At 42.5% G+C, this 26,399-nt stretch overlaps 1 protein-coding gene across 1 annotated transcript; it reads left to right on the plus strand.

Annotated features, from left to right (window-relative positions):
• The first annotated feature begins 20,218 nt into the window (after positions 1-20,218).
• Positions 20,219-22,132, plus strand: LOC143630275 (pentatricopeptide repeat-containing protein At5g44230-like). Its single transcript, XM_077099335.1, has one exon. It carries the CDS (start codon positions 20,230-20,232, stop codon positions 22,111-22,113), a length of 1,884 nt encoding a protein of 627 aa, XP_076955450.1. The 5' UTR covers positions 20,219-20,229; the 3' UTR covers positions 22,114-22,132.
• Positions 22,133-26,399: the final 4,267 nt, after the last annotated feature.

Below are 26,399 nucleotides of genomic sequence, written 5' to 3' on the forward strand. Positions count from 1 at the left end.
TCATTGAAACGATAAGAGAGGGGCTTCAATGCATTATTGGACGGAAAAAGAGTTATTCAACACATGTGGGGATCACAAGGGGTGAAACTTTAACGTGACTTTAACATTTTAACTTGGGTTTTAAAGACCCTTCACCATAACTAGCATAAGTGTTCAATTTGTTAAGTATCGCATTCAACGAAAACACTATCAGATGCCTACCAATTTGGTGGGATCTCATTGCACATGACAAGTACAAAAGACAAAAATGCATGATTTTACAGAAAAAATAGGTGTTGAGACTTGAGAGGATAAAGGGAAAGATGATTGAGAGAAAATGTTAACATGGGGATAATGCAAATATTAATCATGATTTAAGATAGAAATGAGAAAAAGAGAGTTTCTTTTATTTTTTTTTTGAACGGCTACTTATTTTTTTTCTTTTTATTAAAATAGGAGATGGGGATAAACTTATAATTACCAAAATAGGTTTTCTTTCCTAAAATTAGTATCATAATAATTAACAAGTTTTATGTTACTCATGTTTGACCATTGTACGTGCTACTACTACCCCTACCACTTCTCAAACTTATTGTACAACTTACTATAGCATATAAGTTTTGCCAACTCATCCTATCTTTCAGAAAATCGCACTACGTGTTCTTCAACTTTACTAAATTGCAAGCCATTCACCTTTTCTTCTAGAGTTTATTGTCAAGGAGTTATATTTTACACTTTCGTGTGGCGTGCCTAGAATGCGTTGTGGTGCGGAAGCGTTAGTTACAACTAAATAACTATTTATATTGATTACAAGAACAAGGTTCAAGAAGCTTTCACAAGGCTACAAGTATTGGCTTATGAGTACAAGTTATGGGAATATTCAAATGGCTACTAATCATATATTTATACCAGTCCTACACATCTAGAATATTTATGAATGAATTGATTATCCTCAAGTGAGGATACACATGATATAAATAGAATGATAAGTTACACTTGAGTACAAGACAATTATATAAAATACAATCCTAACCCATTAAGTAATTCTATATTAATTATGATTTAATATCCCCCGCAAGCGAGATAGTGGTGACCTAAGGCAAAGCATGTCTCGGAAGAGTTCGAACTGAGGTCTTGGGAGACTCTTCGTAAAAATATCAGCCACCTGGAGCTTGGTAGGAACAAACTTTGTGTGTAACTTACCTGAGGAGACAAGTTCTCGAATGAAGTGGTAATCGATGTCTATATGTTCAGCACGTTTATGAGCAATGGGATTTTGACTTAAAAATATGGCACTTTGATTGTCACACAGTAGGGTGGGGCGATCTGGTGGAAGCACGTGCAATTCCCTGAGTAGATGAGTTACCCAAACAATTTCAGCAGTGGTATTGGCCATAGCGCGATACTCGGATTCACAACTTGAGCGAGCTACACTCGGTTGTTTCTTGGCACTCCATGAAATAAGATTTCCCCCAAGAAAGATAGAGTATCCATAGGTTGATCGACGTGTTTCAATACAACGAGCCCAGTCATCTGAATATCCAAGAATGTTGGATGGAGTTGCGCGGCGAAAGGTGATCCCAAAATCAATGGTACCTTTAACATATCTGAGTATGCGTTTGACATGTTGATAGTGTTTAGTGGTTGGATTTTGCATAAACTAACTTACTTGATTTACGACATAGGAGATATTGGGACGAGTGATAGTTAGGTATTGGAGAGCGCCAACCAAGGACCTGTATAAGGTGGGATCTCCGAACGTCTCTCCTGTGGAAGTAAAAACAATGTTGGCCGCAAGGGGAGTGGCCACTGGTTTGGCATGTAACATATTAGCCCGTTCTAAGATGTCTCTAGCATATTTTGATTGACTGAGAAATAGTTGACCTTGTGAGTGAGTTACTTTGAGACCAAGAAAGTAACTTAATTTTCCAAGTCTTTTATAGCAAACTCGGAGTTGAGTTTATTGATGAAAGAGGATATAATATTTTCCCGGTTACCAGTGATAATTAAATCGTCCACATATGCCAATAAATAGATGATGCATGAATCTTTCTTGAAAATAAATAGAGATGGATCAGCACGACTGCATGAAAATCCATTCTGAATGAGGAACGTACTGAGACGTTGAAACCAAGCCCGAGGCACTTGTTTTAGGCCATATAAGGCTTTGTTGAGACGACAAACATGATTTGGGAACTGTGGATCAATGAATCCAGGCGGTTGTTCCATGTACACTTTTTCTTGAAGAGCACCATGTAAAAATGCGTTATTGACATCGAGTTGGTGGAGGTTCCATCCATTTATGACAGCCAACGATAAAACAATACGGATAGTAGAAGCTTTAACCACCGGACTGAACGTTTGTGAGTAGTCAAGATCTGGAATTTGAGTGAACCCTTGAGCAACCAGACGAGCCTTGTGCCTATCAATTGTGCAATCCGATAGATACTTGGTACGAAAAATCCATTTCGAGCCAACAATATTAGTGTTTGCTGGTCTCGGGACAAGGGTCCAAGTGTTGTTTTGATGGAGAGCACTAATTTCTTTCCACATGGACAGAACCCATTCCCGTTGAGTAGACGCAATTTTGAAACTCGTCGGGTCTGTTTTTGCAAAGAGGGCAGCATAGAGACTGTGATGTTGAGTGTGAACAAAATCTGGTTTATGAACAGGTTTGAAAATTCTGGCTTTGGAACGAGTCGTCATGTGATGACCAGTTGTTGATGTAGGCGGCGGCGGAGGCGGAGTTGGCGCCGTGGGTGCTGACGGCTCGGTCTGGTGATCTGGAGTAGCAGTCGTTGGAGAATTGTTCGATGGCGGCGTATTGTTTGGCTCAGAACTGGTGGACTGCTCTTGAGAATTGTTTAATGGTGGAGGCCCATTTGAATCATCGCAACAGAGGCCACATGGAGCAGAATATTGGACTTTGACAACATGCTTGTTGTTTGGAGGTGGTGAATTTGTAGCTGAACCTGTCCATGAATTTTCAACAAAAGTTGTTAGTTTAAGATTAATATTATTTGTTGAGCATAGCTCTCCTGAGAATGGAAAAAATGATTCATCAAAAGTGGCGTGTCTCGTGATGTACACACGTTGTGAGATGGGTTCTAAACACCGAAATCCTTTATATTGGGTAGCATATCCAATAAAGATGCACGGTAATGAACGCGGTGCCAACTTATGTTCCGAATAGTCTCGAAGATACGGAAAGACTCGACACCCAAAGGTGCGAAAATTATTGTAGTTTGGAACGTGGCCGAACATATGCTAAAATGGAGATTTGTCGTCAAGAATTTTAGATGGAAGACGATTAATAATGTATACCGCTAAGCTAAAAGCTTCAACCCAATATGAACAGGGTATTTTAGCATTGAACATCATGGCAAGCCCGGTGTCGACAATGTAACGATGTTTACGTTCCACAAGTCCATTTTGTTGAGTAGTGTATGGACACGAGAGCCTATGAAATGTTCCGTTGTCTTGAAATATCTTTTTAACTTGATTATTAACAAATTCCGTGCCACCATCACTTTGGAAAACCTTGATTTTTCTCGAGAACTGAGTTTGAACAAAAGTGATAAAAGTAGTTAAAATAGTCGCGAACATTGCCTTGTTGTGTAGCGGATATAGCCATGTGAACCTGGAAAAATCATCAACAAAGGCAACATAATATCGATAACCTTCATGAGAGGTGATAGGTGACGGTCCCCACAAATCACAATGGACTAAGTCGAGAGGAGAGAGTGCTCGTTTCGGATTAAGATCAAACGGCAATTTATGTGCTTTAGACATTTGACAAGAAGAGCAAACAATAGGTTTAGGCAAAATGGACGTGACTTACACTGATCCCGTTTTATTTAATAGTTTAATAACATCATTCGACACGTGTCCTAAACGGTTATGCCACAATTCATATGATGCTTTATTTGTAGAGACAGCACTTAGGGCAAGATGATCTTGATTCAACACATAAAGCCCGTTGTCACAGCGACCTTGAGCCAAGACCTGCCTCGTTCCCCGATCCTGGATATAGAAATTTGGTTGAGAAAAAAGCACATCAACATTGTTGTCCATAGTTAACTTAGAGACAGAAAGAAGATTTTTGGTGATTCGAGGGACCACAAGTACATTTTTAAGATGAATATTTTTGTCAATAGTTTTGTGTCCTCTGTGAGAAATAGGCAGAGACTTGCCATCCCCAAAAGTTACCTTTTCTTTGCCATTACATGAAATAATGTCGTGAATATTACCAGTAGATTGAGTCATATGATCGGTAGCCCCGGAATACGCATACCAACTTGCATTGTTTGGATTAACTTGACATTGAGCTTGAAAAGCATTTGCAAGATGAGCTTCACTGGTGGGGTATGACACATGAGAAGGACACGAACTAGCGACATGACCATGGAGATCACAGAGTTGGCACGGGTTAGAAGTACCAGAGGAGTTCCTGTTGTTGTTACGAGGACCATGATTTCCACGACCACCACAGTTAGTTCCGCCTCCTCTATAGTTGTGGTAACCACGATTGTATCCCCGTCCACCGCCACCACGACGAGGAGGGTGGGAAGATTGAGCCACAAACGCTGCAGTATGGCTGTTTTGTCCCTGAAGCTCACGAAGAAGAACCTCATGGCTTTCGGCCTGAGGAACCAAGTCTTGGAATGAAGGGGCTGGACGAGTGGCTCGGATATTAGAGGTGAAACTGATGTAATCAACACCGAGACCAGCGGTGAACCAATATAACTTATCGGTATCCGAAACGGCATGACCAATAGCTGATAGTTGATCACATAACCCTTTAAACTTACGACCAAATTTTGCCACAGAACTAGATCCTTTGACAAGTGATTGTAGTTTATCACGAAGATTGTAAACCCGCTCGACGGAGGCATTACAATACTCGGCTTCAAGCGCCTGCCAGATGGCCCTCGCGGTGGTGAGGCCAACAGCAACAGACACCGCTTCTTCAGACAGAGAGGAATTTATAAGAATGACTGCACGACGATCGGGAGCCTTCCATGCGGTGTACTGCGGATTGGCAACGGTTTTGCCATCGGCGGTTAAATTTTCTGGCGGGGCTGCCTCAGTTCCATCAATATGACCGATGAGATCTTGATCCAACAACAACGGACATATTTGACTTTTCCACTGCAGGAAATTAGTTGATGATAACTGAATTTTGAGGGAGTGAAGGAGGGCGGTCATGGACAGAGGTTCTTCGGAAATTTTAGAGGTTGACATGGTGGGGAAGAAGGTAAAAAAGAAAGGCAGATGAAAGGAGGAGGGGAAGGAGAATCGATAGGTTGGAGAGTTAATGGGGGAGAAGAACCTGAGCGGATGATACCATATGAATGAATTGATTATCCTCAAGTGAGGATACACATGATATAAATAGAATGATAAGTTACACTTGAGTACAAGACAATTATATAAAATACAATCCTAACCCATTAAGTAATTCTATATTAATTATGATTTAATAGTATTGAATATCTAGAGATAGCCATACATTGTAGGTACCAAAACGACAACGCGAACGGATTTTGCGCTTAATAAACGTTCGAGACGGGTGCGACATAAACAAACGATCGAACGAAAAAAATATAGAGATAATAAGGATAGTGAACGACCCCGTAATCGGTAAAAGATTTATATAATAAAAACGGACCGATCACACCCAAGGTGAGCTCCCTTAGATGGTTGTTTACACCATACAAACACACACAAAATAAACACATAAAGCCTCTATATATAGTAAACATAACATATTCTAGAAGCCTTATCCCGTTGAAGCTAAACACGCGTCCCGAAGCTCTCGTTTCATGTCCGGTTTCCTCGTCGGCTTTAATTATTAACTTGACCATAAAATATATAACAGGTTTCGTAATTTTATATCATAAGTCACAAATATTGGCCTTACATACATCCAGCAGTGTAAGCTATTATTAACGGTATGTTTGTTAGGACTATTTTTTACTGTTTGAAAATGTTGATACCCTTATAGAATCTGAAGGTTCTGAACCAGATAGAGTAGCTTTTGTTGCTGCAGCGACGCTTTCAGCTTTGTCTCAAAACTGTGGTTACGGGCACTTTAGATATAGGTTGGTTTGAAAAACAAATTAAATACATTTCGACTTAGTTTTAGGTTTCTATGTATCAGTCAAAACATAATGATTACGACCAAGGTTATGAGTCAAAACATTGGCTACGAATACTTTGTATATATGTCAATTGGGAAATAAAATATTAACGGCTCATTTTGGCTTAGCTTCAAGCCTTCAAGTTTTGAGCATCGCATAATTTAGTCGGAAAACCAAAATGTATTGCACTTAGAGAATGCATATGATCTACCAGAAGTTATTGTCGTTTTGCAATCGTTGATTCTTCATAATGTTTACAGAATAAAATACGCTTTACATGAACTTTACGGTTATTTGTTTGGCTTGTTTCTTTACGACTATGGTAGGCTTTGTCTACTACTTTGTTATGAGGGTCATCAACACGTTTTCAGCTCTCTGTGTTAATACTATGGAATGTGTTATCTTTAATGATTTTTATATGCATCAATTACTAAGGTTTGTGAGATGAATTTGTATGGAAATCATGCGCTTCGTGCGTATAGAGCATATATCAAATGTCTGCAAAGATAACTATTAATAGCTATAATTGCAAACAATAAGTCGAAAATAAAACGATAAAATGTTTTTTTTTTTAAATATTTGTACATGAAAAGGAGTAAATTATAAAATCAGCACACTAACTTAAACATGATTAAAATAGTTGGAATCCACATATGTCACAAACGTCTTTTGTCAATCCAATGTTCCCCAATAGTTCAAGAGCATGTCAATAGGTATTATGTTCCATATACTATACTTAACGAAAGATAACATTCTGATCTCATAATATTGAAATTACATGCTAAGAGCATTGCCAGCTGAAGAAACACTAAATGTCCCCGGTAGATTAAGGATAATCTTAGGGTTAGGTAGATGTTTCCCACGAGGGTTAGGTCCGGCAAAGATGGTTGTTCTTCTCGACCTGCAAAACAGACACCGTGAGCTCGTCACTAAGAAGGGGGGGGGGGGGGGGGTTCCTCCTTGTGACCACCCTCCGGCGTGAGAATCAGACTAGATTGCTCTGAATATAAGTGTATATTAAGAGAAATAGCTAGAGAAGATAAGATGATGATACCGTTCCAAGGTGTTGGAGTATTTATAGCCTAAGGTAGGTTTCCAAGCAGGTACGGCCAGCTGTATATAATATTCCTTTTCCACCAACTACGGGCTACGTACGTGCCACGATGGGAGTTGGTGGGTAGGCAGCGGCTGATAGTGACATTTTGTACTGGAGCGTGCTCCTCCTCGTACTATTGTCGGTGAGCTGTCACCCTGTGATTGGTTCATGGGCTGCTTTTGTCAGATCTTGTCTATTTTGTCCATACCTTGGCAGGTATAGTATAAAAGATCTTCCAGAAGCGTACGGACTGGCTCTTTTGGGCGGGAATATTCCCGCCTTGCTCATTCTTTCCTCAGGTGACATTGCTGAAGTATTAGTGCCTTATGCGTGTAGCCTTACTGTTAGTGCGGGTAGCCTTCCTTCTTGGCTTGTACCCACAGCTGCGGGAACAGGTAGGGTACTGTACCAAGGGAGGCTTTCCTGCGGGAACATCTGGCTTACTGCTTGTAAGGTCTTCATCTCTGAGCATGGTGGGTCCTGCGGAACCAGCTGGTCTTTGCGCAGACGTACCTCTTCAAGGTGTGTCTTGTGGGTCCAACTGGGCTTTGCGGGGACCTACCTCTTCAAGTCCCCCAGTCCATTGTTCTTCTCATGAATTGTTAATAAGTGAGGTGAACTTTTAGACTTTAAGCAAGGGGTTTTAAATAGGGGTTTTTGTTTTTTAAGGTTTTCCGTGGGGATTCTTCCCGCAGTTTTCCTAATGTCACTTGCAGAAATTCCCGACTTTTCTGCCTGATCTTTGGTTATGATGCGGGTAGGTGTTTAACCTCTTCGCAAGTCGGAAGCGTTGAGTTTCACTTGTATAGATTCTTCACGAGGTTTTGGTAGTTTTGGACATAGTGATCAGTTATGTTAAACCACCAATTCCACCTTGAAGCTTCAAACAATCTAGTTCTCAACGTTTCCGCCATGCGGAGGTGTTATTTCTCTTTCCGCAAGCATGGCCCATAAGATCCTTCTTGGGTTCAATTCCCTGCAAGTGCTGAGTATGTGAAGGGTTTCGCCTTGACACTGTACCCGCACTTGTCTTACGGTTCCTTGTTTTCCAAGATATCTTAGCTTCAATTCCCTGCAAGTGCTAAGTATGTGAAGGGTTTCGCCTTGACACTGTACCCTCACTTGTCTTATGGTTTCTTGTTTTCCAAGGTAAGGGGGTATATTCCCTCTTATTTTTGAATCTTTTTGAATCTTTCTGAAATTCGAAGAGTTGGTGAAAGGATAAGGACAGTCCAAACGGCTGAAGGGACGTTGGCGTCTTCTGGCGGTTTCAGGACGTGCAGGAAGTTATGACGACGTGACAGCATGTGGTCAATCAGGACACTTTTTCAGGCGCGTGGGCGCGAGTTTCATGTCACGCGCCATCCTGACACCTGTTGCCAGCTTGCTTTATCCACACGTGTCGCCGTTTCATTGCACCTGCGCTCTCTCTCTCCTCCGCATTAAATTCATCGCATTCATTGCGATGAGTATATAAGGGGGTAGAGGGTGCATCTCATCCCATACCTTCACTTCACTCTTCTTTCCCTTTTAAGCGATTTCCGGCGAATACTTATCTTTTCCGTCGAGCATTCTCCTGAAATCGCTCTTTATCTAAAAAATGCCGTCTTCTACTCATGATCCCGAGTTAAACGTCGAGGAGTCCGATGTATACCTCGAGAACCCGACGTCCACGTCTGATAAGGACGATAAGAGTACTGCTGGCGAGTGCCAGTGTACTCTTTCTGTCGATTTATACCACTATATCGTCAAGAAGTTCATGCTCGAGCCTTATGAGCCTGAGTTTCCGGAGCCCCACCAGACTGTGTATGATGCCCCTAAGGGCAAGATAGGGGTTTACCCCTCGTTCTTCATATATGGGAATCTCAGATTCCCATTAACGAAGTTCGTATACTGTGTTTTGGAGAAACACGGTGTACACTTGACGGAGGTGCACCCGATGGCGATTGCTAAGGTTCGCCATTTTGAATGGGTGTGCCGCATTCTGGACATCGAGCCCCGCGTTGACCGCCTGATGACCTTCTACTCCTGGAGGTGCATCCAGGGTTGGTATACCCTGGTTACTCGGATCAAGGGGTTGAAGATTTGCGCTACCTAGCGTAGTCTTCGTTCTTGGAAGCGGGAGTTTTTCTTCATCTCCGCTCGCGTCGTCCCCATCGCGATGACGTTCAAGGACGGGAGGGCGCTCCCTAACCTTCACGCCTCCAATTACCAGGAGGCGGAGTGGTTCGCCAAGATCTCCCAGATCCAGACTCCGGTTTATCGCTTTGCGGAGTCTGGGATGGTGATGCTCGGGATGAGCCGCGTGTGGAAGGATGCTGGGTCTGGGACGCCACAAATACCCATCGTCCTTGAATACGGTTTGAGCTCTATTCCTTACGGTATGCTCCATTTTTTGTGTTGGTTTAGGATTTTTCTTCTAACATTATCTTTTTTATTTCAGAGGGGAACGACCTGCAATCGTTCTTGCATCCTCGGGAGAATGGTGGTTCCGCACGGTTGGGTACTCGTGATCTTGAAGAGAACGAGTTGCCCATCTTGGAGAAAACTGCGGATAGGTTCGTAGAAGTCTATCCGGCAGGTCATGAGATCCTAAGCGGCACTCGGCCAGGTAATAAGTTCTTCAATCCTCGTCCTCTTCATGCTCAAACTTCTGCTGGAATTCCTCTGATTTTGTCATCTTCTAATGAGGAATCCGCAGATGGGCCCTTCTTTGTGAGGAAGAAGAAGGCTGCTGGCGGGAAGGACAAGGCGAAGGTTGCTTCCGTCGTCGACCTGGGGAATCAGTCTGATTCCGAGACTGAGAGTGAGGAGGCGGCGGGGAACCTTGGTGGTGGTGGCGAGAGCCCTGTCTCAGAGGTTGAGACAACTGTCGCTTCCGAGCCACCAAACGTTGTGACGGAGACTAGCGTGAAGAGGCCAGTCCCATCGGGTCTATCTCCACCTGTTAGGTTTTTCAGGATCAAGAAAGCCAGTAAGTATATTTTTTGTTCATCTTTTCCACATTTCCTTCCACCTTTGTTTTAATATCTTCTCTTGGACTTATCCGCTTTTCAGAGCGGTGCGGGAGGGAGCAGTTCAGGACCCACGACGGTAGGTTTGGTCAACCTATCTGAGGCGATGACCCAGGCGGCTGCGCCTGTTTCCGGTGCTGGTTCAGTTGCTCATACTGTTGAAGCAACTGTTCCAGTTATGACGTCATCTCCGCCGGCCGTCAGTGCCATCTTTACCACATCCTTCACTGGGCCGGCGGTGACTTTTTCTGCGAGCTCCTCCGCAGCGGCGACCACGGTTGTGAGTTCATCTCCAATGAGTTCACCTCCGATGGTCTCTACCACGGTGGCTTCTATCATGCCCCCTCCGGTGTCAGCGACTACCTCTTCCATGGCCGGTTCTTCAGGTATGTTTGGGGTTGGGACCTCTAGACTTGCCTCTGTTGAGGGGGTCCAATCTTTGCCTCCTTCCCATCTCCTTGACCTCTTGGATGGATATCCTCTAGGTTCGGGTGATGGGTTTGGCGGCTACCGGCCTGTTACCGACCCTACAGGTGCGTGGGGTTATTTTGGCCTATTATCCATTTTTATCAATTTTTTCCTAACTGTTTTTTGTTTTTGCAGTTTCGGATTCCAATGAGGTGTATGCTCCACAGTGGAATATCTGCCGGGGAACGACCCTCCAGACGGCTGCTGACTGCGTCGACTGGGCGCGCCATGCCGCCCCAAGCGGTGCGTTGGGGGAGGCAATGGCTAGCTACCAAGAGGGCAGGTTGTCCAATGAGCTCCGAATCCTCCTTGCCCGGATGCAGCCGCGCGTTGAGTTACTTTGTCGTGAAAACGACAAGTTAAAGACTGCGCGTAGCCTGGAAGTGGCTCAGGCGCGAGCATTGCGGGAGGAGAACAAGAGGCTTGCTGCCACCGCTGCGGAGAAGGAGAAGGCCTTCAAGGACCTTGAGGTCGAGATTCAGGCCAGACATGAGGCCCGTTCCAAGGCTACCCAAGCTGTTAACGAACAGCTTAGGTTGGCCAAGGAAACTGCGCGTAATGCGACCGAGAGGGCCACCAAAGCCGAAGCCGTTGCTGAGCCTCTGCGCACTGAGAACGAAGAGCTCAAAGCCAAACTAGAGAAGCTTCAGCAGGCTCATGATGCTTTGGCTTTAGAAGATGCCAAGAAGCTCCAAGAGCTCCTGGATCAGAAGGGTATGCTTGATCGCACTGAGCGCAAGCTTAAGGGCGTTGAAGAGGCTGCTGCTAAGGATGTGTTGCTTGCCAACCTCAACAAGAATGAAGCTGAACGCTCCCGCGATCAAGCTCAAGCTACCCTTCAAGAGGCTCTGACAAATAAGGAGTGGCTTCTGCGAGAAGCGTTGCCTCAGGTATGCATAGCTCCATAATTTTTTTTTTTTTTTTGCTCTACGCTTTTCTTTATACTTAGAAAAGTTTTTTATATATATATTTATTTATTTTTTTTTGTAGGTTGTGCATCGGATTTTCGCGAACACATCTTATGACGATGCCATGAGTGCAGCCCTCAACGCTTCTCATGAGGATGGGGAGAAAGCTGGTTTCTTGCTTGGTCTAGGATTTGCTGAGAAGGGCATCCCGCCTTCCAACTTTCCTCTACACAATGTGGACACTGAAGCTGCCTACGACCAAGCTGTGAACCAGTATGCTGCCTTCCCGCATCCGGTTGTGGAAAAGGTGAACGAAATTGCTGCTGCTGATGACGGGCTAGCTATTCTCAAAGCTTTCCTCGAACCGCCGCAGCCAACTGATGGTGCGGGTTCAAGTGGGTTTGGAGGGAGTGGTCCCGAAGCTTGAATCTTGAGATTCCTTCCAACCGTTAGGATAGATTTGTATTTTTGTAGGCGGGTAGATACCTAGCCATTTTTGTAATGTTTGAACTCTTATTGTGAATATAAATATTTTGTTAACGCCTTGCCTTGTAAACATTATATGATTTGCTCATGCATATTTTAGTTTAACTTAGCAATTTTCTAAGTGTTTTGAATAAGTTAACCTTTCGGCGCGTGTCGGATAATAGGTTAATGTTTTGTTTCCTCTATTATGATTGTGCGGATAGAACCGTCACTTTCACTTAGTAGGATGACCAAACTTTACCTATATCTGACCTGCGTGAAGGTTTTCCTCATCATCCCCTTAGAAATATTTACTGTTTTTGTGTTTATGCGGGTTGTACCGCTTTCCACACGCAACGACTTACTTCCTCCCACTTTTATGCGGTGAACACCGGCATATTAGTGTGGTCAGTTCATAAGTATAAAGGTAAGGCTATCAACACAATGTGAAAGGAGAATCATTTCCATTAGAAGTGGCTCTAGGCCTTTTCTTTACAAGTTTGGAATTGATCTACATGTAGCATTTGCGTAATTGAGCTCCATTCCATGTTCTTGGGATGGGGGTACCATCGAGCCTTTCGAGCCGGTATGCGCCCTTTCCAAAAACTTCTTTAATGATGTATGGCCCTTCCCAGACCGGGGCCAACTTTCCTGGGCGCTTTTGGTTCGAAGCCTCGTTGTTACGCAGTATGTAGTCTCCGACATTGAAGTTGCAGAGTTTTACCCGCGTGTTGTAGTACTTTTGCATTTGTCGCTTGTAGTTCTCTTCACGCGCTGCGGCTAAGTCTCTGCGTTCTTCGGTTAGCATAAGGTCTAACCGTCTTTCCGCATCATTGTCTTCTGGTTGAGTTATGACTCTTGGTGAGAGTAGACCAATTTCGACCGGGACCATGGCTTCAGTGCCATAGGTGAGGCTGAACGGGGTTTCGCCCGTGCTTGCCTTTTTTAGCGTTCTGTTCGCCCAAAGGACATGTGGAACTTCGTCCACCCAGCTGGATCTATGCTCCAAGAGTCTTTTCTTTATGCCGTCGACGATGCTCTTGTTTGCTCTTTCCACCTCACCATTACCCTGCGGGTGTGCCACTGAGGTAAAGGTGTGGGTGATTTGAAGTTCTTTCAGCCACTTTGTAGCTTCTGGTCACTAAAGTTGGTGCTGTTATCGCTCACCAAATTCTGTGGAAGTCCAAAACGACAAATAATAAATTCCCAAATAAATTTTTTGATATGTTTTGCGGTTGTTTGGGCTAAGGGTTTTGCTTCTATCCACTTGGTGAAGTAGTCGATGGCTACCACTAGGAATTGAACGTTCCCTGCTGCTGTGGGAAATGGGCCTGTCACATCGATGGCCCACTTCTGAAATGGCCATGAAGAAGTGACTGGAACAAGTTCGTTCTTCGGGCGATGCGTGTTTGGTGCGTAGAGCTGGCAGGACCTACATTTTCTGATGTAGGCCAGCGCATCCGTATGCATCCCCGGCTAAAAGTATCCCGCATTGTTTAGCTTAGCTACAACTGCACGTGGACCTGCGTGTACTCTACAGATGCCTTCGTGTACTTCCCTTAGAAGGTAATCGGCATCTTGGTCGTCAACGCATCCGAGGAGTGGGCCAAGAAAGTTACGCCTGTAAAGTATGTCATCAACAAATTGATAGTTCAGTGATTTACAACGTATCTTTCTTTCCTGTGTCTTTGACTCTGGTAGTATACCCGCCGCAAGGTAATTTATGATTGGTGTCATCCATGTTTCCGTGCCGGTTTGGATGACACAAATTTCCTTGTGCGGGACTTATGGTGCTCCAAGGAGTTCAACGCGGATGTCCTTTCCCAAGTGGGTGAAGGCTAACGATGCAAGCTTGCTTAACGCATCCGCAGATTTGTTTTCGCTTCGCTTGATGTGCATAACTTTGCAATCGTTGAAATCGCGCATAAGGATTTTTGCTTGTGCGAGGTACAAGGCCATTGTGTCGTTCACGGCCGTGTACGTCCTGTTTATTTGGTTGGCTACTAACATGGAATCCACGTGGGCTTCCAAGTTTTTAACCCCCATCTTACGCGCAATTCTTAATCCGGCCAAGAATGCTTCGTACTCCGCTTCGTTATTCGTACTTGGGAAATCCAGCCGAATAGCGTAAGTGTACTCTTGGCCTGCTGGGTTAGTTAGTTTCAACCATGCGCCTGAACCCTCGTTGTTGGCTGCTCCATCAGTATAGAGTCGCCAGACATCATCAATGTCCTGTGCTGGAGAGGGTTGAGCCTCTTCCTGGCACTCTTTTTCCCGCGAAGCGGGGACTTCTGCGATAAAGTCGGCCAAGACCTGGCCTTTTATGGCTGGTCTTGGCTTGTACTTTATCGCGTATTCTCCCAATTCAATTGCCCATTTGGCTAGGCGGCCTGACAACTCGGGTTTGCCTAGAACGTTTGCAAGTTTGAAGTTGGTGAGAATGGTGATTGGGTGGCCTTGGAAATATCGTCTTAGCCTGCGTGAAGCCTGTACAAGCGCTAAGACTAATTTTTCCAGGGTAGAGTACCGGGTTTCTACGTCTGTTAAAACGCGGCTAACATAGTAGACGGGCATCTGGATGCCTTTTCGTTCTACTAGTAAGACTGCCCCGGTTGCTCTGTCTGTGGCGGAGAGGTAGAGAATTAATTCCTCCCCCACTTCTGGTGCTGTGAGTGTTGGGAGTTCGATCAAGCGTGACCGAATCTCTTGAAAAGCTGCTTCCGCTTCTGGTGTCCAGCGGAAGTGCGTTTTCTTCAAGCAATTTCTCAATGTTGACACGAATGGGAACGACCTATCCGCATGGTTCGCCAAAAAGCGGTTAAGTGCGACTAGTCGTCCATTCAGTGTCTGAGCCTGTTTGATGGTAGTAGGTGATTCCATTCTCATAATGGCTTCGACCATTTCAGGGTTCGCTCTGAAGCCATCTTTGGTGACGATGACTCCAAAGAACTTCCCTTCTTCCATCCCAAAGGAACACTTGCTCGGGTTGAGCTTCATGTTTATCCGTCTGAGCGTGTTGAAAGTTTCTTCGATGTCTTTCAACATCGCTTCTGGCTCAAGGCTTTTGATGACCAAGTCATCTATGTAAACTTCCAAGTTCCTCCCGATTTGGGCATGGAACTCTTTGTCCATCAGGCGTTGGTATGTGGACCCGGCATTCTTAAGTCCGAATGGCATCATTTGATAACAAAATGTGCCATCGAGCGTCCGAAATGCGATTTTGTCCTGATCGTCAACGGCCATGTGGATTTGATAGTATCCCTTATACGCATCAAGGAAGCATTTAAGGCGAAACGGTGCTAACGAATCTACCTTAAGGAAAATTTCGGGTAACGGGTAACAATCCTTGGGGCATGCTTTGTTTAGGTCTTTGAAGTCTATGCACATGCGCCATTGTTTGTTGGATTTCGGTACCATGACAGGATTTGCAACCCATGTTTGATATTTACTAACGCGTGCGATGCCTGCGTCAAGGAGTTCCTTGACTTGGGTTCTACACGCGTTAGCCTGTTCCGCACCCATTACGCGACGTTTTTGTATGACTGACGTAAAAGCCGGGTCACATTTGAGCTTATGCTCCGCCTTACTTCAGGGTACACCAGTCATGTCAGCTGGTGTCCACGCGAAGATGTCAGCATTTTTTTGCAATAAGCGTTTGAGTAAGGTGCGTGTGGGATTAGTGATTGTTGGGCCAATGGTGACGGCCTGGTCAGGGTATTTTCCATTGAAGGCTCATTCTTCTGGCTCGGTAATGGTCGGTTTAGCCATCTTTGGTTTGGGTTTAGATGAGACAGATGCGATGCATACCTGGGGAATACCCGTGATCATCGCGACACCCTCAGCTGTCGGCCATCCCATCATGCCATGGACCGAAGACACCACGGCATTAAATCTTGCCATCCCATCTCTCCCGAAGAGAATGTCGTATGTGTGGTGTGGCTTCCTCATTACGACGAAGTCCACGTCTTCTGTGCGGGAGTATTTCCCGTCCGTGAGAGTGACGGGGAAAGATAGGATACCCAAGGGGGTGTTTGTGCTGCCGTCAAACCCTTCCATCGAGGCGTAAACCGTTTCTAGGCGTTCTTTGTCTTCGTCGTCTAGCTTGTCGAAGAACTGCCTATACATGACCGTTGACGAAGCGCCGTTATCAGCAAGAGTGCGGGAGGTGATGTAGTGCCCCAGCTGGCTTTTAATGACTATGGGGCCTTCTTTGTTGGGCCCCCCTGGCACATGCGGGAAGCGCACTTCAGCTTCCTTCCACGCACTCGGCTCTGTTGTTCGTCGTTTTCTTCCTCTGACGCTGCCATGAACCATGTGAATGCTGATGTCGACGGACTTTCGTCTGTTGCCCTTGTACCGATTGTCGTTCCTCCCTCCGTTCTTGATCGACGCCACGAGGTGTATAAGTTTTCCATCTTTGACAAATGTTTCGACAATATCCTTCAAAGATGTACATTCCTCTGTGGTGTGGCCTTTGGTCCCGTGGAAGTCACAGGATTTGCTCTGATCAGCGTTATGACGCTGTCGGATTATTGGAGCCTTTGGCCATGGGAGTTTCTCAGTGGCAAATATCTCGGTGACGCTTTTGGTGAGTGGCGTCCATCTGGGATTCCTGTTTGATGAGTGCGTGTTATCCCTTCCGCCTAAGAGAGGGCGAGAGCTGGATGAGGTGTCAAAGTTTATCCTTGACTGCCAAATTCCAAGCTTCCTCTTCTTATTTTGCCGGGCGGTACGGACGTTATTTTCTCTTGTCCTCTGCGTGTAGAGGTTTGTGCTCTGGGGAAGATTTCTACCCAGTTGCTTCTCCGTCTCGGCAAAGCATTTAGCTGCCGTCATGATGGCATCCCACGTGGATGGCATGCCATCTTTACTCGTCAACGTGCGGATAAGTTCTGGGTACTCAGCGCCCTGGATGAAAGCGGCGCGAACAAGATCTTCACTGATGGTGCCCAGACTTAGCTTCTTTGAGTTGAAGGAGTGATGAAGTCTAGCAAAGATTCGTCTTCCTCTCTGACGCAGTTGAGGATTGTCCACTGCTCTTCAGTATATTTTCTTTGTTGACTGAAGTGTTGGCTGAACTTGTGCTGGAAGTCTGCCCAATCATAGATATGGTGGACCGGTAGACGATCAAACCACGCTCTGGCTGCCCCGACGAGCGTCATCTGGAACATGTAGCACCATGTGGGTTCCGTCCAATTGCTGACGGTTGCCCCCGCTATAAATCTGTTCAAGTGATCGTCCGGGTCAGATACGCCGTCGTAAGTGCCTATGTTGGACATCTGTTTGGCACTCTTTGGAGCGATTGCTTCCGCAATGTCTCTTGCAAACTTGGACGTTCCCGCATTTGCAACAGTCGGTCTGAAAGTTTTGGAGAAGTCACGTGGGTTTCCCCCCAGGCTCTTTGGCTTGAAAGTTTCTCCAAAACTTCTTTTCGAGCGGAAGTCTGCTTCTTTACGCTTCCCTTTCGCCTTATGACGAGGGTTTGCGTCACTGTCAGATTCTTCCCAATCGTCATCCGAATACTCGCAATCATTGCTCATGTTGAGCTGTTGTCGAGTGCTTCCGAATTCGTCGTTGGCCTGTTGGAGTGAACGTAAACGTTCATCAACTCAGCTTGGAATTCTTTCTGACGTGCTTCCGCCCAAGCTTTAACTTGATCTAGTGTTTGGCGGGGAAGCCTCGTTTGTTGCTTCTCCACCTGGGTATCAATGAATCCCAGGGGAGGATTGTTTACTGTACTTGCCCCGGCTTGGGTAGCTGGGGTAGTGTTCGTAAAAACCGTGTATTCACCGGTGTTCCCCCCAGTAGCTGGGGTTGTGGTTACCGGAGTTTCTTGGTCACTCGGTGACCTTGGCATCGGAGTAACCTTAACCATCTTTCCAGAAGTTTGAAAAAACTGAGAAAAAGAATTAGTTCTAGCTTAATGCACGGATGGCGCCAATGAAGAAACACTAAATGTCCCCGGCAGATTAAGGATAATCTTAGGGTTAAGTAGATGTTTCCCACGAGGGTTAGGTCCGGCAAAGATGGTTGTTCTTCTCGACCTGCAAAATAGACACCGTGAGCACGTCACTGAGAAGGGGGGGTTCCTTCTTGTGACCACCCTCCGGCGTGAGAATCAGACTAGATTGCTCTGAATATAAGTGTATATTGAGAGAAATAGCTAGAGAAGATAAGATGATGATACCGTTTCAAGGTGTTGGAGTATTTATAGCCGAAGGTAGGCTTCCAAGTAGGTACGGCCAGCTGTATATAATATTCCTTTTCCACCAACTACGGGCTACGTACGTGCCACGATGGGAGTTGGTGGGTAGGCAGCGGCTGATAGTGACATTTTGTACTGGAGCGTGCTCCTCCTCGTACTATTGTCGGTGAGCTGTCACCCTGTGATTGGTTCATGGGCTGCTTTTGTCAGATCTTGTCTATTTTGTCCATACCTTGGCAGGTATAGTACAAAAGATCTTCCAGAAGCGTACGGACTGGCTCTTTTGGGCGGGAATATTCCCGCGTTGCTCATTCTTTCCTCAGGTGACATTGCTGAAGTATTGGTGCCTTATGCGTGTAGCCTTACTGTTAGTGCGGGTAGCCTTCCTTCTTGGCTTGTACCCACAGCTGCGGGAACAGGTAGGGTACTGTACCAAGGGAGGCTTTCCTGCGGGAACAGCTGGCTTACTGCGTGTAAGGTCTTCATCTCTGAGCATGGTGGGTCCTGCGGAACCAGCTGGTCTTTGCGCAGACGTACCTCTTCAAGGTGTGTCTTGCGGGTCCAACTGGGCTTTGCGGGGACCTACCTCTTTTGTCAATCCAATGTTCCCCAATAGTTCAAGAGCATGTCAATAGGTATTATGTTCCATATACTATACTTAACGAAAGATAACATTCTGATCTCATAATATTGAAATTACATGCTAAGAGCATTGCCAGCTAAAGGCCTCCCATAGTCAACAGAGAACAATGCTACAATTCAAATTTCAACAACTCATTAGTATCTCTTCTGCAACTAATACGGTCCTAAACACATTATGTAAAACTATTAGTTACCACATGCCACCAATCATTGTGAGAGAAATCAAGTGAAAATCAAGCATAAATCTATGATGATTATCATATCAAAATTGCTTTGACAACAATTTTTGAAGTTAAGATTATATCAATCAATCAATCAATCATACCCAGTTAAGTCCCACCAACAACAAAGCTATAAGTAGGGTCTGGGGAGGGTGGGATGTAGGCACACCGTACCTCTATCCAACGGGATAAAGATGTGACTTCCAGAGAGACCCTCAGCTCTGTAATACATATGTATGATGCATTATAAAGTAAATGACATAATAATAATAATAAAAAAAAAACAATAATAGTAATAATAAAATAATAATAATACACATACTAAAAAAGGTGAATAGAAGCCTTAAGGTGCTCATTTCTTCTTAAAAATCTTTAACTTTAATCCGACTTCTTCAAGAATTCCTATCTCCAACCATGTCCTCTGAGAGGTTTAGGTCTTTCAAATCACGCCTAATCTTCTCATCCCAAGTCAATTTCGGTCGTCCTCTACCTTCCCCCCTATAGTCATGTTTTCTACTGAAAATACTAATTATTGATTAAATTGAAAATACTAATTATTTTCTACTGGTAATTTATACCTAGAAAATCAAACATTAATATATGATTATTATCAAATTAAGATTGAACTTAAAAAAAGTAATATTTAGAGTTTATTATTTGTCAACATAGAGATAAAAATACAAAATAAGTTTTTATTTAAAAAGAAAAAGAAAATAATTAAAACATGACAACAAAAGTTATGTCAACACACATCGTCTTGTTCTTGAGTTTTTTAGCTAAAAAAAGAAAAGGAAATGAGAGGAAATGATAAGAAAGTGAATGAAATTTATTTTAATTAGGTATGTTATTGAGTTGGAAGAAAATTAGAGGAAATGAAAGGATAACTATGTTAAAAAATAGTTATCCTTGGTAATCATCTAATTTGTAGGATGATAAATTATTGAGAAAATAAAAAAAAACTCAAAAGAACACCCATTTCCCATTTTTTATCTATTATTAATTTTTCTTTCATTTCCCACCTTTAAAAAAACTGAAGAACAGGGTGCAAATCTCCACCTCGTACCTTACACTTTTGTTTGTTGTTTCAAATGGTTTCGATATCTCGAACATTAAACCCCTTAATCACTTCCTCTCAATTCCACCAAACAAAAATCTTGGAATCACACCTGGTCTCGTTACTCAACTCCTCAAACAATATAAATCAATCCAAACAGATTCACGCTCACATCATCCGTAAAGGCCTTGATCAATGCTGTTACGTAATCACCAAACTAGTTCGTGTTTTAACTGCTAAATTTAATATCCCAATTGACCCATACCCGGTTCGAATCTTTCAACAAGTTAAACGCCCTAACCCGTTTTTATACACGGCTTTGATTCGTGGGTATGCATTGCAAGGGCCTGTAATGGAGTCTGTGATATTTTATAATATGATGAGACAGCAAAAGATTGATCCTGTTTCGTTTACGTTTACGGGTTTATTGAAAGCTTGTAATGTTAGTTTGGGTGTACAGATTCATGGGCAAGTTGTAAAATTCGGCGGGTTTGAGTCTGATTTGTATGTGAACAATACATTGATTGATATGTATATGAGATGTGATATGTTGGACAGTGCACGGAAGGTGTTTGATGAAATGCCTGAACGAGATGCGATTTCGTGGACGGCGTTAATTGTTGCTTACACGAGATATGGTAATATGGAAGAAGCGCGTGCGTTGTTTGATGGAATGCCTGTGAAGGATATGGTGGCGTGGACGACGATGATGATGGGGTTTGCGCAGAATGGTAAACCGAGAGAGGCGTTGGAGTGTTTTGATAGGATGCTAGAGGCTCGGGTTGAAACGGATGAGGTGACGTTAGCTAGTGTGATATCTGCTTGTGCTCAGTTGGGTGCGACCAAGTATGCGAAGTGGGTTCAAGATGTTGCTGACCGGGCAGGATTTGGAGCTACGGATAATGTTGTTGTTGGGTCTGCGTTAATCGATATGTACTCGAAATGCGGGTGCATTGAAGACGCACGTCAGGTGTTTGATAAAATGCAGAAGAAGAACGTTTACTCCTACAGTTCGTTGATTCTTGGACTTGCAATGCACGGTTGTGCACATGAAGCAATCGGGTTGTTTGAAAAGATGTTGAAAACGGATATAAAACCGAATAAAGTTACATTCTTGGGAGTTCTTTCTGCTTGTACCCATGCTGGTTTAGTAAAACAAGGTCAAAATTTTTTTGCAGCAATGGAGAAAGAATATGGTGTTACCCGGACCGTTGACCATTATACATGCATGGTTGACCTTCTTGGAAGAGCCGGACTCATTAAAGATGCCTATGAGGTCATCAAAACCATGCCAATGCCACCACACGCTGGTGTTTGGGGCGCTTTGCTTGGTGCTTGTAGAATTCATGGAAATCCCGATATTGCTGAAATTGCTGCTAATCGTCTGTTTGAGCTTGAACCAAACGCCATAGGAAACTACATATTACTCTCAAACACATATGCATCTGCCCGAAAATGGAACGAGGTTTCAAGAATTCGTGCATTATATAGATCAAAGGGTCTGAAAAAGAACCCTGCAAGTAGTTGGGTAGAAGGGGCCAAAGGGGTAATTCATGAGTTTTTTGCTGGTGATATGAATCATCCGAGGACTTCTGAGATCAAACGAGAGTTGGAGGATCTTGTATCTAAGTTGATGTTAGATGGGTACACCCCGGTTTTGAGTTGTGTGCCATATGATGTGAGTGACGATGAGAAAAAGAGGATATTGTTGGGGCATAGCGAGAAGCTAGCACTGGCATATGGTTTGTTGGTTGATTGTGGGATTATAAGGATCATGAAGAATGTAAGAATATGTGAAGATTGTCATGTGGTTATGTGTGGAGCTTCAAAGATTAGTGGTAGGGAGATTATTGTTAGAGATAATATGAGATTTCATCATTTCTGTAATGGTGTATGTTCTTGTAATAACTTTTGGTGATCCTCAAATTTCATGGTGATAGGTTGGAATTAGGGGTGGCAAATGTGACCCAATGGGTTGAATGAGTTGTATCACAATGTATATAATGGGTCATAATGGGTCAAACTAAAAAAAGAAAATGATTGAAACGAGTCAAAACGGGTTGAAATTTCTCAAGATTTTTTATATGGAACGAGAAAAACGGAGGAAACTTTTTTGTACTTTTACTTTTTGATTTATTTTTCCAGTTATGATTTTTTACTTATTTTTTTTGAATATTTTAGTGAAGAGTTTTTGAAATGGGTCAAAGTGAGTTTTTGAAAGTTCAACCCATTTTGACCCATTTCAAAAACCACTCACTAAAAAATTCAAAAAAAAAAGTAAAAAATCATAACTCGAAATATAAATCAAAAAGTAAAAAAGTAAAAGTACTAAAAAGTTTCATCCGTTTTTCTCGTTCCTAAAAAAAACCTTGAGAAATTTCAACTTGTTTTGACCCGTTTCAATTATTTTCTTTTTTTAGTTTGACCCATTGTGACCCAATATATATATTATGATACAACCCATTCAACCCAATGGGTCACATTTGCCACCCCTAGTTGGAATTAATAACTTAAAACTATATACTAGTATTTTTTTCTTATATAGTCGTTGCAATATATAGCCGTTGGAGGGGGGCCCACCAAAGATCATTCACCCGTTGAGGGCTGGGCGCCGTGTGCCCGATTGTTGCAACGGCCGGCGCGGATGAATGATTTTTGGTAGGCCCCTCTCCAACGGCTATATATTGCATCGACTATATAAGAAAAAAATACTAACTATTTTATTTATAAATACCAAACCATTTTATCAATAATTATTCAAACAAATACCAAATTTCACTCAAATAAACCAATAAAATTTCACTACAAAAATCTCTCAACCCTCTACCATGGATCCTTTCTCAAATTTCACAAGCTCGAGCTCAAACCCGAACACGAGCTCGAGCTTAAACCCAAACCCAAACCTGTGGGATCCGGCTCAATTGTGGTGGGCTAGTATGCTCGCAAACATTAATGACCCTACCAACCCTTTCTATGTCAACCAGAATCTACTCGTAATGCCTCTAACCGTACAACCGTTTCCGTTTATGCCTCTGCCACCCAAACACCCCAAACCTCAATACCCGAAACCCAAGTAGACGAACAGCAAGTTCGTCGCAAACGAAGCCATAAAAAGAAGGTTGATGGCGATCAAACACCCACCGAAAAGGTTGACAGGAAAAAGTGGGAAGACGATGAGGAAGCAGCGTTGGAGCAAGCGTGGTTCGACTCATTCGAAGACTCAATCCTAGGTGATAGTAAACGCAACGCGATATTTTGGGCAGAAATACGTGGAAAGTTCTTTGAGATAATGGGTCGAGGTCGCTACCGTGGGGATAATTCTGTCTCTAACAAATGGAAGGCAATGGTTAAAAAAATGAACCGCTTCTCCATAATTCATACTCGCCTTACGAACAACAGAGGAAGCGGCACGAACGACGCCGACCTCCTTGAGGCTATCTTGAAACAATACAGGGGCCTTCATGGTCACGACTTCGGCATGGGCATGTTTGAAATTTGGAGGAAATGCACGAGCTTGCCAAAGTGGCATCCGATCCCGACATCTTCACCGCCGCGACCGTCCGAACGGTTAAAAATAACGCCTACTTCGGTCAATCAATCGTCGTCTCAAGCCGGGTCGGATGCTCGTTCTCAATTTAACTTGAACGAGATTGATCCCAATTTTCTTTTTGATGAACCGGACGAGTTTCCACGTCAGGTAGGAAGAGACAAGGCCAAGGCGGCGACTAGAGGTGGGGATCATCGTCTAGAACGACATCCTCGATGAGTTCCGACGTGAGTGCGTAGTTTGACAACTTGGAGCTTGCCCTTAAAGAGTTTTGCGAGGAGAAAAAACAAAGCCATGAAGAAAGAAAAGCGATGCATGCGGAATACAAAGCCATGCATGAAGAAAGAAAGAAGGCTAAATCGGAGCGGAAACGAGAGCAGGATTTCAAGCTACTCGCAAAGGATCTCTCGCATCTAGATCCGGCCACGCGGACGTTTTTGGAGAAAAAAAAACAAGAATAATGGCAAAATACGCACATAAGGACTCAGGCGCCGAATATTAGTTCTATTTTTTTTTGTTTTTCTATTTGTACGGTTTTTTATGTTTTTTAGTTTAATTTAGTTTGATATTTATTATATTTTAAGTTTAATAAATTTGTTGGTATTTTAGTTTTATATTAAAAAAATAAAAATTTAAAGGGGCTTTTCTATTTGTTCTTTTCACAACAACAAACCTTTACAACCTTATTAAAAAAATATTAAATATGTATGCATATATGTATATTACATGATATGTGTGTATGAGAGAGAGGAGGGACCCACACTTAAAGTTTGCTACAAGTTTGCAATGGCAAACCTTTAACATTTTATAATCTTTTATAATTGTGAAGTTTGCTTTATTCAAAGTTTGTAAGATGTCACATGGGATTGGATCCTGGGGAGTGTAGCCCATTGTGGTTGCTCTAAGAGATCTCTTTGGAAATTGAGAACTTTGAGAACCATTTTGAGCAAAAAAAACCTCTTAAAAAATTATAAAAAAAACAAAAAAATTTAATTAGTAAAAAAACCAAAATTCTTATATTTCATTCCGGTTGCATAAAAAAAATTTCGTATTCACATATGTATAATTTCATTTAATCTCTAGTTACGTAATGTACACAAATGTACATTATCATTTACCTTAAAATATACATGTGTATAAAAAACATGTATGTACATATATGTACATATTATACATATGTGTATAATTTAGCAAAATTGAGACTTTTTTTTATGAAACCGGGATGATAAATAAGAATTTTGACTTTTTTTACTTTTTTCATTTTTGCATTTTTTATGTTTTATGATTTTACTAAATTTTGGGTTTTTGTAGTTTAAAATGGTTCTCAAAGTTCTCAATTTCAAAATAATTCTCACATGATCCTGATCCTATGTGTATATATATATATATATATATATATATATATATATATATATATATATATATGGGAGGGTTATACTAAAAAGAAGTAGTTTTCTAGGAAGACTATGAATAAATAGTAGCCATTGGATCATGTTAATCAATTGTTGAGATTTAAAATTACCAAAAACCGACATAGTTTCCTATAAATACTCTTTCACCATTATAACCGACATAGTTTCTTAGAATTGTTATTTCATCATATGTTGTAATGCCACTTATCAAAAATCTATTGGTTCTTACCATTCTTAGAAAACTCTTTCTTTTTTATTTGAACACTTTTCTATACACACACACACTAGTATGTGTGCCCGCGCGTTGCAGCGGGGACTCACTGAGGATTAGCTCTGTATGAATAAGGTCCGTGGCATAGATGCAACAGAAATCCAATGGCATCTGTACAACTTGTGATGGTACCGTAGTTTGTTGTAGGTTAATGCAACAAATGCTAGTGTGGGTTGAGTTAAAACAAGGCTAGTGAGACAAAGGATTACGAGTCTTTTAACATCAACATAGGACAAATTTGCAAGACGAGCACACAGTTGACTAAGTTTTAATGATTAACAATTATTAGAATCAATTTTAATGAAAGAAACGGCCGAAAATTTAAATATTTATGATACACTTCATTCTGTCATCATCAAAACCCGTCATCGTCAAAACGTATAATTTGTAAATTGCATACCAAATGGAAAAGTAAACATGATGGTAAAATGATTATTGTCAAATATTAATCTCAATTATCACCCATGACCCCTTACCACTACTTATGTTTGTTCACTGATAAATCTAAATGTTACTAATAGTAATAAAGTATCGGTTACGATTCTTTGTGATTAGGTCACGAATACATTGTAGCAACAAGACTGGTAAATCCAACAAGATGTAATGTACCATTTACATGATAGCACACTCGTGCTAGATTTGGATACTTCAATGGACGGATTGAGTATTGTGTCAAACAAGTATTTTTTTACAAACCGAGTCAATCTAAAATATGTTTTTTCTATAAAAAAATTGCTAAATAATTAGTGTATCAGATTGAACTAAAAAAATTATACTGCTTTAACTTCTTTTTTTTTTTAATAAAATGGCTTATGAAGTTCTATGCATAATAAAATTACTTTGGAAAACTTTTGACCCAAGTCACCCAACTCGTTAGACCTATTTCTGTTTAAGTCGGACATAAAATACAACATGAATCAACCTAACAATGCTCAATATAATCCAAACTCATTTAGTTCATGCTAAACAATTAA

Source organism: Bidens hawaiensis, unplaced genomic scaffold (genome assembly GCF_021521415.1).
Source record: "Bidens hawaiensis isolate Kalapana, Puna unplaced genomic scaffold, B.hawaiensis_p1.1 tig00005637_1, whole genome shotgun sequence".
NCBI lineage: Eukaryota > Viridiplantae > Streptophyta > Magnoliopsida > Asterales > Asteraceae > Bidens > Bidens hawaiensis.